At 38.0% G+C, this 12,206-nt stretch overlaps 1 protein-coding gene across 3 annotated transcripts in view; it reads right to left on the bottom strand.

Annotated features, from left to right (window-relative positions):
* The window catches only part of epha6 (eph receptor A6), a 695,738-nt gene that overhangs the window by 98,226 nt on the left and 585,306 nt on the right, over positions 1–12,206 (bottom strand). For all 3 annotated transcript variants that reach the window (XM_060833528.1, XM_060833529.1, XM_060833530.1), the window contains one exon: positions 8,547–8,655. In XM_060833528.1, the coding sequence (XP_060689511.1) occupies positions 8,547–8,655 (109 nt within the window). The remainder of the gene's footprint in view (positions 1–8,546; positions 8,656–12,206) is intronic.

Below are 12,206 nucleotides of genomic sequence, written 5' to 3'. Positions count from 1 at the left end.
TGAAGGGAATAGATAAGATAGAAGTAGAGAGGATGTTTTCACTGGCAGGTGAAACCAGAAGAGGGCAAAATAGCCGCAAAATTATGCGGAGCAGATTTAGGATTGAATTGAGAAGGAACGTCTTCACACAGAGGGTTGTTAACCTATGGAATTCCCTGCCCAGTGAAGTGGTTTAGATTTCCTCAGTAAATGTTTTTAAAGTTAAGAAACTGCAGCTTGCTGCTGTGTAGAGAGACCTGGGTGTACTTGTGCATGAATGACAGAAGATTGGTCTGCAGGTACAACAAGTAATTAGGAAGGCAGATGGAGTTGAAAATAAAGAAATTAACAGTTATGGTGAGAGGGTGGGTAAGTGGAGCTGAGGCCACGTAAAGATCAGCCATGATCTGACTGAATAGCAGAGCAGGCTCGAAGGGCCAGATGGCCTACTCCTGCTCCTAGTTCTTATGCTGTTATGAATGTGGTGTTGTCATATGGGTTGCTTTGTACTGGATGGTGTTGTGCTTACTGACTGCTATTGGAACTACACCCATTCAGCCAAGTGGAGAGCATTCATATACACTGCTGACTTGAATCCTGGTGATGTTGGAAAACTTTCAAGAATTAGATCGGTAGTAATTGGCTGGAAAGAAACCCATCCTCCTCCTTGTGTTTTTTGCTTCAGTAATTAAGTTAAGTTTCCAATCAATGGAAGTCTCCAGAATTGTAGGAGTTTTAGCAATGTTCACGTCATTAAACATCATGGAGTGGTGCCTAGGTCACCGCTTGTTGGAGACAGTTATTGCCTGACACTTGTATAAATGATATTATAAATTTATTAGTTTGAATGTTATTCAGGTATTACTGCTATGAGTTTGAATTTCTTCATTGTTTGATAAGTGATTGAAGCTGAAATCTGGGTAATCACCAGTAAATATCCCCATTTCTAACCCTAATGATGAAGTGAAGGTCTTTAAAGATCATTGGGCCTAGAAAATAACAAAAGGGATCTCTGCAGTGATGTCCTGGGACTGAAAAGATTGGTGCTTAACAACCATTGTGTTAGGTAATGACTCCAACCTTGATGCCAAGAGTAGTCATGTTGAGATCATCCTTTGTCTCTGTATGGACTTAGGCTGTAATGAGGCTGTGGCCAACTGGCCATAGCAGAACCAAACTGAGCATCAATGAGCAGTTTATTAGTGAAGATATGGTACTGGTTATGCCACAATACCTTTCATCACTTTTCTGATCCCAAACCTTGGTTGATTTTGTCAAAAGAACAAATATAGTAGTCCAGCTTCAGCTGCATGTTAAATCAGGAGGAGAAAGTGAGGACTTTCTGACTCCTGATGATTCCTAATGAAGGACTTATGCTCAAAATGCCGATTCTTCGGCTCCTCGGATGCTGCTTGACCTGCTGTGCTTTTCCAGCACCACACTCTTGACTCCAAGTTAAATCAGCCAAATTTGCACAAGGCAGGAGTTCAACTACTGTTTTTTGGTCTTTATTGCTCATTTATAACAGATCTCTTGTGTAAAACTAGGAAAACAAATGTTAAGATAAGTTGATTCCTTGGGGCAAAGTGAAAGACAATTAAAAGACAGAGGCTGAATCCTTTAACACTACAGCCACTTCTTTTGAGCTAGCTAATTATCTATAATAAGGAAAAATAGTCAGCCTTCTCTAAATTCTTCCCTTGATACATCGCCTAATGCCTGATCTTCAAAGAGTACCAGCTGGAAAAAAATTGCTTGTTTCATACGAGCTCAAATGAGACAAAGTAACTCCTGAAGGAAGAAAGAAGAACAGATGCAGGAAGTGCAAGAAGTGCACAAAGCTGTACTCCAATTAAAATCTAAATTATTTTGTGTCAATTGACAGCTAAATAAAACAAAATAGGAAATAAACATTTTGCTAGCGTGAAAAATTGGGATTTTAACAGTGCTAGTTTTGGGATCATGAAACATTACCCTCAAACAATTTTCTTCTTAAACAGCCAACCTTGATTAATTTGACTTCACACTAAATGTTTCAGTTTTCCCCATTCCATTTTTTTATGTATCATTTTCTTCCACTCATTTTGTAGCTGTTCCTTAGCTGTGAAATTCAACTACATAAAGGTGAACAACACTAGATTTGCCTGAAAGGAAGCAGGGATTTTCTAAGACCAATCAGGAGCATGCACATGGGATAATATTTCCTTGCCTAGGCTCAGAAAGCTGAAATCATATGTAATAATATCCCCAACTTAGCAGTGGTTGACAATTTCCACGTAGAGTCGGGGTTGCACCTAAGATCTCCCCAGCTTGCATATTATAAATATTATATCAGGTTGCCTTATTCCCACATTTCCTTTATTCATCATTTTTTTTGGCTGCAACTGACTCATGTGCCATTTACGAGCCACAAATACTTCAGGCACTATACTTTTGAATCAGGTTTGACATCTTCCTTGTGAAATTAATGCTCCATTCTTTTCCTCCAATACGAAGTCTAATACCAACATGATGGCTCATTCAGCATTATGAAGATCAGGAACACACTGAAATTGCGATTGCAAACCTACATCCAGTCACTGTCTTGTAGGGGTACTTATGTTGAATACTTCTAAATCAGTTGTAGGTGACAGGTTCAATCATTCAGTTATAAATATTACACCATGGCTAATATAATTTCACATGAAAATGTCATAATTCAAATGGATAATTTTCTAGTAAGCCAATTTCTCATTTCTGTGCCTGTGTAATAAAGAAACAAGCCCCATGAAATGTAATCTCTGATAATTAATTATTAACACGATTCAGAACTTGTTCTCCAGAATGCAAGACTTAACGGGTTAAATTGAATAAAAGCTGAAAATGAGTGCAGGGATGGTAGTTCATGACTAACCCATGACTGTCCAATATTTGGCAAACTTCCTGCTGTATTACATGATTGCTTCTTCTAGCTAGTCCTCCCGTTCCTGTTCATTGACTGCACACATTGGCAGTGGCTAACAGAGATTATGCATTGCCAACACCTCTTAAACAGGAGTCACACGAGTGTAAGGAGTGGTAGGAAAAATTTGAAACTGATTTTGTACTCTGATACTTTGAGCAATGACTATAAATACAAGATTCTCAGATAATCCATTTAAGGGCTTGGCAGAAGAGATAGAAAGGAAACTGATATTCTATACTTGTAAGCCAGTAGGAAGTCATTCAAACTCCCACTGCGAGAGGCAATAGGAAGCAATAATGCCAGAAAAACTTGGATGCAATGGTGGAAAATATTTAACAATCTGAAATGTGTTGTCTACGTGAATGAGTTCATCTTCATATGGCATATTTTACTAACTACAACACCAGCCTCACCCATTTCTTCTCACTGAGGCTACAAATGGTATAAGCACACAATTCTTACTTTCTCCTCTCCTCTCACCAAAACCTTTGTCATCTTAGATGTCAAATAACGTGTCTTCTTAGTCAGGAGAAGAAAAGAAAGAAGAAAGATGAATAGAGGTCATTACTCAATCTTGCACTTGCAGGAACCATTCCAAAGGCTGACATTGTGTATTTTCTTAGAACATAAGGAATCAAAGGAATAGGCCAGTTGCTCTTCAAGACTGTCCAGCCATTCAATAAGTTTATGGCTCATCTGATTGTTATTTTCAGGTCATGTTACTATCTATTCTCCATAATCCTTCACTCTATTGCAGAGTAAAAATCTTAATAATTAAGCCTAGAATACATTCAATTATCTACATACTATTGTCCCCGGGGTGAGAATGACAAAGATTAATTATTCTTGGAGAGAATTTTCTCCATCTCACCTCTAGTTTAAATGGGAAACCCCTTAATTTGAAACTGTGACCCCTAGTTCTGGATTCCTCTATGAGGACAAATATCTAATCAGCTTTCATTCTCCCTGAGAATCTTATATTTATCAACAAAACCAATTCTCATTCTTCAAAACCCCATTGAATGTAAATCAAGGGTGGTCAGCCTTTCCTCATGAAACAAATACTTTAAACCAAGAATCAACCTATTAGAGAGCAATTGGAAGGCATAATTTAAAAATAATGAGGACTTATTTAGGACTGAGATGAAGAATTTATTTTTTTGCTCAGAAGACAATGAATCTTTGTAATTCTTACCCCTGAGGCAATGAAGGGTCAGTCTTTGTGTGTATTTAAAGTAGAGGTTGACAGAAGTCAGATTTTCAATGGTATAAAGTGGATAGTGTGGGTAAAAGGTATTCAAGTCATCGATTAGCCTCAATGATAATACATGGTGGAGAATTCCCAACAAGCTGAATAGTCTACTCCTGTTCCTATATCCCTACAAACCTTCTCTGAGCTATTTCTAATCCAAGTATATCTGTCCTTCTTTCTGTTAACCATTAGTCAGCTAATCTTCTTTCCTTACTTCCATATTGTTTCCAAGCAATGAGCTCTCATTTTACATATTTATTATAATGTAGCATCTTACTAAATGCTTGTTAGAAATGCAAATACATTACATCTACTGGTTCCCATTTCTCCACCATACTTTTTACATTGTAAAAAACGCTAACAAATTTGTCAAACACAACTTCACTTTTATGAAATTCTGCTTATCTTGCATGATTAAATGATTTTCTAACTGTACTGTTATTACTTCCTCGATAATGTATTACAGCATTTTCCCAGCAAAAGGTATTAGGATAACTGATCTAACACTTCTGGCTTTCTGATCCCTCTTTTCTTGAATAGGTGTTTTACATTTGCAAAACAGAAGAGAAATCTGAATGTGGTGACAGGCTGTGCATCTGACAGACAGGGTGAAAGGGTAGAGCAGGTGCCTGGTCACCCAAGGACACAGTTATGTATTAAATCTGCTGCAGCACTCTCAGATAACGATGTCAATGATAGACTGCAGTGTTAGACTGATAGATACACATCACTTGGTGCACTGAAAGCCTATCAAGAAGGAATCAGATTTGTAGGATTTAAAAGACATATCAACCTTTATATGTACAGGCATTGCAATCCTTGACCTGTCCAAGGGTTGGGTTAATAGCAGCAGGAGCTGTCAGATTTAAGTCAGCTGCTCTTGGTAGTGAAGTATGGACATCTTAAGCATTAGTTGTCACTTGAGTGGATGTAAGAAGGCTGATAATGACCCTTGGAGGCAAGGTTTTCTGCTGATAGCCCTTCCTCCCCTCTATCTTCTAACAGCTTGTTAAGCTTTGGGTGACCTCTCTTCATTCTCACAGTTAAGATCAATTCTAAGAGAAAGGTTCAGTAAGTCAGGGATGTGTACTCTTCAGTGCCAAACAAACCAGTCTCTGTAGATGATTCAAGCTTCAGAAAGGCATCATAAAATGTCAGAAGATATGCTCAATACACTAATAACCAGAAGGAATAATCCTATAATTAATCTAAAAGTAATTTAATAGGCAACAGTGGGTGGATGAGAGGTCTTCATGACATTTCACATGTATTCAACTATGCAAGGTGAGGTCAGGTGTAGGCTAGAGCACTATGTTGAAAATGGCAACACAAACATCATTTCAACCTTGCAGACTAATGTCATTAATCTTCCTGCTATGTGTATTGCTGGAAGTCATTAGGCACATGCACATCTATAAATCCATTTACCAAGTTCTTGTGTGGTGCACTTTCCATCAGCAGTGTGTCTAGACATCTTGGATGCCAAAAATACAGCTACTAAACAAGTTGATTTAGCTCCTCTTTTTGTACAGATTTCATTGAGTGAGTTTATGATAGATTTGAATATGTTAAATCTGTATTAAACTAAATTCATTTCCCTTTGAGACAAAAATAATCAGGAAGCACAACATAATCCCTTGCAACAATAATAACAACATTTTTATATTTGTGGAATTACGTAGCAATTCCACAGCCAGCAGATTAGGCTAAACTCTGAAACACTATGACATTTAGCCATGAATAATCTTGTACAATTAAGCAGCTATAAAGAGGACGTAGTTATGTGTTTTTCACTTTCCTCTATGGTGGTGCAGTAAAAGACAAAGCTGAAGCTTAACAGCTATCTTCAGCTGAAAGTGTCAACCAGTTGCTCATTTTCAGCAATCTCTGCAGAAGCCCATCTTTACACAATTCATTGAACAGAAAGTCACATCGAGAAATGATTGCATTCACTGCTCAAAGCAAAGGCCACAAAGCCCAGAAGCTCTCTCAGTCACACTTCTTTACATACCTTAAACTCCCATGGAGCTGGAGAAACTGGCCAGGATTTTGTGTAAGAAAGCAGTATAAATCCAACCTAGCCATCCTATCATGCCACTCTCAAACATCAGTAAAGTCACGAAGCAGTTATCAACAATTCTATCATGTGGCACTTATTCACCATTAACCTGTTCACCAATTTTCAATTCAGGATTTGCTTAGTCCGCAGGGAACAATAAGCCCAACTGATTGATTATTCACAGGAAAATACATTTGAAGTGAGTGAAGGGATGGTGAAGTGTTTAACACATTCAGAAATAGCATGCTCAACAGTCTCTAACTTGAACTACTAAGAAAACAATACCATGTCTAAAGCAACTACAATATTTTATAGGTTTAAGTGCACATACTTTATTCATACTATCACACAACACACTTCAGATGTTTCTAATATTTACTGTTTATAATTTAACCTTAAATAGCAATTTGCATTAGGTTGGTGGAGTAGATGCAAAGGAATGCAGAATTGAATGAAGAATTACAGATCCTTGTTCCTGGTTGACAAGTGACAATTTTAAACCTGTGTTCTGCAAATTAGAGTCATAGAGATGTACAGCACGGAGCTTGTCCATGCTGACCAGGTATCCCAACCCAATCTAGTTCCACCTGCCAGCACCCGGCCCACATCCCTCCAAACCCTTTCTATTCATGTACCCATCCAAATGCCTCTTAAATGTTGCAATTGTACCAGCCTCCACCACTTCCTCTGGCAGCTCATTCCATACACATACCACCCTTTGCGTGAAAGAGTTGTCCCTTCGGTCTCTTTTATATCTTTCCCCTCTCACCCTAAACCTATGCCCTCCAGTTCTGGACTCCCCCACTCCAGGGAAAAGATTTTGTCTATTTATCCTATCCATGCCCCTCTATAAGGTCACCCCTCAGCTTCCGACATTCCAGGGAAAATAGCCCCAGCCTGTTCAACCTCTTCCTATCGCTCAAACATTCCAACCCTGGCAACATCCTTGTAAATCTTTTCTGAACCCTTTCAAGTTTCACAACATCTTTCCGATAGGAAAGAGACCAGAATTGCATGCAACATTCCAACAGTGGCCTAACCAATGTCCTGTACAACCGCAACATGACCTCCCACCTCCTGTACACAATACTCAGACCAATATAGGAAAGCATACCAACACCTTCTTCATTATCCTATCTACCTGCGACTCCACTTTCAAGGAGCTATGAACCTGCACTCCAAGGTCTCTTTGTTCAGCAACATTCCCTAGGACCTTACCATTCAGTGTATAAGTCCTGCTAAGATTTGCTTTCCCAAAATGCAGCACCTCATATTTATCTAAATTAAACTCCACCTGCCACTTCTCAGCCCATTGGCCCATCTGATCAAGATCCCATTGTAATCGGAGGTAACCTTCTTAGCTGTCCACCACACCTCCAATTTTGGTGTCATCTGCAAACTTACTAACTGTACCTCTTATGCTCACATCCAAATCATTTATATAAATGATGAAAAGTAGTGGACTCAGCACTGATCCTTGTGGTACTTCACTGGTCACAGGCCTCCAGTCTGAAAAACAACCCTCCACCACCGCCCTCTGTCTTCTAGAGCCAGTTCTGTATCCAAATGGCTAGTTCTCTCTGTATCTAACCTTGCTAACCAGTCTTCCATGGGGAACCTTGTCAAATGCCTTACTGAAATCCGTATAGATCACATCTACCACTCTGCCCTCATCAATCCTCTTTGTTACTTCTTCAAAAAACTTAGTCAAGTTTGTGAGACATGATTTCCCACACACAAAGCCATGTTGACTATCCCTAATCAGTCCTTGTCTTTCCAAATACACGTACATCCTGTCCCTCTGGATTCCCTCCAACAACTTGCCCACCACCGACGTCAGGCTCACTGGTCTATAGTTCCCTGGCTTGTCCTTACCACCTTTCTTAAACAGTGGCACCCACATTAGCCAACCTCCAGTCTTCCAGCACTTCACCTGTGACTATCGATGACACAAATATCTCAGCAAGAGGCCCAACAATCACTTCTCTGATTGTAGCTTCCTAATGTTACAAAATACAACTTAAAATACAATGTCTTACCTGCTAACATAAAATAATGACTAAAACTTAGCGAACTGTGTAAATGTATATTCAGAAATGTCCAAAATATGAAAATGCTCTATCTTAACAACAGCAAGGGAGATTTTGACCTTGTAAAAAGGCGAATAAATGGTCAATTCTCCTTTCTCCAGATTTTAATTTCACCATCCAACAAAATCAAAATCTTTCACCACTGAATTTTGCCTGGCTAGATATGATAATAAAGGTGGTTAACAAGCGTTCAATAAAAATGATATGCAGTAGATGTACTACCTGCCAGTGATTAGGAAGAACAGGGTGAGGATAACGAGAAGAGTGAATCCTCCAACTGCAGCAGTTGCAATGACCAAAACTTGCCCTTGTTCTGTGGCAATGTCAGATGCTGGAAAAGAAATGGAAAGAAAAATATACTGAAGCATAACTGGTATTATTTTATGTAAGTTTATGTAATATTATGTCAGTATATATTATTTTATGCATTTCAACATTAATACAAAATTGGCACCATGCAATAAGTCAATGTGTTCTTAAGGCAAAAAATGTAAGAATAATGGATATGAAAATAAAACAAATATATGGCTAATTCCAAAACGTAAGAGAGTGGAAACTTACTAGCATTTTGTTATGTAATTATCCTGAGATAAGATTATAGTCCACGTCTCTCCTTATTTTTTTGTTATGCATATAATTGCACAATTTGTGCTGTGATTATGTTCCTCCTTTGATGTCATTGGATACCATGGTGGACATTGACTACAAGCATATGTTTGTGCATGAGGATGTCAACATTAATTACAATACAATCACTGCAATTATGCTAATTGATAAGCCATATCTAGAAATAATAGCCAACAGATACGAATATAAATTGTAATATTAGTCCATTCCATTTTGAATTTCCACAGTGTTCCAGTTTCAATATGTTGAATTATTCTGGTTGTCTGTCAGTTTAACATAATATATTGTCACATATGATTGATTACCCATGCTACAGAAACAATATAAAGTGAGTACAAACTGATGAAGACCACATTGTTAGAACTTTCTTAACCTTGTGATACGTGCACCTCTGGCAAGGTCAGGATTCATTGTCCCATTTAAATGGAATGGCTTCTGAAGCAATTTCAGAGGAATCCTGTAGACCTGGACTCACATATAGTTCAGATTTCCTTCCCTAAAAGATGTTTCTGAAATATCTGGAAATCTAGACAATTGATGATACTTACATGGCACCATTACAGAAATTAACTTTTAAATAATAAATTGAAATTAAGTCCCTCCAGCAACCATAGTGAGATTTGCATCCATCTCCCCTGCAGTCCACTGGACAAGGAATACATTGACATTACCACCACTTCACAGTCTGCCTACAAATACTTAACTGTCCCTATATCCTCAAATCAAGATAGATTGGAAACAAGTAGGGAAATACAAATTTATGCACGCTGCTGATTTGCATATATATACACAAACTCTAGAAAATTAAACTGAAGCATAAGGCATTTCAGAGTAGAACTTTCTCCTTCTGACGTGGGACTTCTTACAACTGCTTCCACATTGACAATGAAGGCCTGGTGGCTAACTAAAACAAATGCTATGCCCCTATTGTGTGTAAATGAGGAGCCTAAGACGTGTGTTATGTCCTCTCACTAAAATTGGTTGTTACAAGTTCCGAGCTGAAAATGTGTTGCTGGAAAAGTGCAGCAGGTCAGGCAGCATCCAAGGAACAGGAAATTTGACATTTCGGACATAAGCCCTTCATCAGGAATCAGGATTCCTGATGAAGGGCTTTTGCCCGAAACATTGAATTTCCTGTTCCTTGGATGCTGCCTGACCTGCTGCGCTTTTCCAACAACACATTTTCAGCTTGTTACAAGTTCCACCTGGATTCTTCAGTGGCCACCAACATGTACGTTTTTAAAATTACAATAGACATTTGGAAGTAAAGCAGGACAGTTCTCTCCGGTGCCCTGACATTTAACCAACATAGCTGAAACATAATTTTCTTTAAAAATAATGCTTAGGTCTGGCCATTGCAACTTCAGATGAGAACAAATGTGCAATTAAACAAGGGAATCAAGGAATTTCTGCTGTTGCTCTGCTTTACACTTAGTATCACAAAGAAAAGGACATGTCTGATTCGACCATCATACTCATTGGGTAACATGAATCACCTGCATTTGTATGCACATACAAAATAAGTTGACCACAGAAAGTTAGCTGAATTTCAGATTGAAATACTTTTCAATAATATGATCAGTGATAATGATCATTAATCAACTTCTCTAATAATAAAACAATTCATTCCTTCAGGATTAAATATCAGAGGCATAAAGTAGACTAAAATATTCTCTTCATCAGTTTTTAATGTATTTCTTTCTTAATCCAAGTTTCGTTATCTCACTTTTTCTCTTTCTGATCTGGTATTAAATGCACTCACTCCAATGTATAGCCTTATGCTGTATATTTTACCATACTTCAATCTGATTGATTAAAGATGTACACAGTCATTTACCCTGTTCACTTAGAGCCCAGATACCGTATCCAGGCACCCTGTCATTTCCATATAAAGCAACTTGCAGTAAAAAACACTGTTAAACCAATATGATCACAGGTCGGGCCAATTAACAGTGGGAAACAGTTATTGCATGAGTACAGCAAAGTCTGAGCCATTATCTGCTTCTTATCACACTGATCGATCTCTGTAGAACCTTGCTGTGTGAATTTGGCTGCCACAATTCTCAAATTTCAATAATTTACTTCAAATGTTTGAAACATGCTAACATTCTGAAAGGTATTGCATAAAAGCAAGTTCTTCCTTTTCTTAAATAAAATGAAATTACTATGGAAACTGGAAATCTGAAAGATTTAAAAAACACAGAAAATGCTGGAGAAACATAATGGGTCTGGGAGCTTCTTTGGAGACAGAAACAGAATTAACATTGTGAGTCCAACAATTCTTCTTTGAAATTGAAAGGTTTGAAAAAAAAGTTTTTTATGCTGTTGATGAAGTGCCCAGTGCATTTTAATGATGGCGAGGGAGTGATTGAGATGTAAAATAGGTGTTAATAACAGGTTTGAAGAAAACAAAACAGCTTAGCCCTGCTGAGAGGAAAGGAAGCAAGACACCAACAAGACATAAGTGGGTGTGAAGGGGTGAGGAGCATTGTAATCAAAGTGAAGAACAGTATTCATACTCTGAAGTCATTGAACTCAATGTTGAGACCTGAAAGCTGTAATGTGCCTTACAAAATTGAAGTGCTATTCCTCCAATTTACATTGAGCTTTGATGGAAAACTGTAACAGGTTAGGATGGAAAAGTTAGCATGGGAGTAAGCTTTTTTTAAATAACAAGTGATCTTCTGTGGCCCCATCATGTGTCAGAAAATTCTTCAGAGATGCTGCTGCTCGGTCTTTACAATATCGTCACAATTCCTATTAGCATACGTAAATCACAAAGTAATGGTGGTTAAGCAGCTGCAAGGAGATCCCTGGCCATTATGCTAATATATGCTGTCAGTTTATAATAAACAGCTGAGCACACAATGCCATTATACTGCATTCAGATCTTAAATTGAAGAAGTGCTTCACCTTAAAATTCCAACTAAAATACCGACTAAACGAGCAAACTGTCAAGATTTTCAAAATTTTGAATGCTGAGATTCAATAAGGCTCCATAAATTGTGCAATGATATTAATATCTGTATCCTCAATTCTGATAAGCACAAACCCTGATGGACTTGATAATCATGCTGGAAGATTTTTTTATGCTCATCAAACAGCATGATCACTGACTTAGTGTCAAAGTGCAGTAGTGGGAGGCAATAACAACGGTTTGTATTTTTCTAAATGGATTTGGCAGGGTAGTAAAATTTTAATAGCAGTGGCTAAACAACAGAATAAAACCAATTATCAGGGGCTGAATCCAATTAA

The sequence above is a fragment of the Hemiscyllium ocellatum genome, chromosome 12, assembly GCF_020745735.1.
Source record: "Hemiscyllium ocellatum isolate sHemOce1 chromosome 12, sHemOce1.pat.X.cur, whole genome shotgun sequence".
NCBI lineage: Eukaryota > Metazoa > Chordata > Chondrichthyes > Orectolobiformes > Hemiscylliidae > Hemiscyllium > Hemiscyllium ocellatum.
This window is presented reverse-complemented; position numbering and strand designations above follow the sequence as displayed.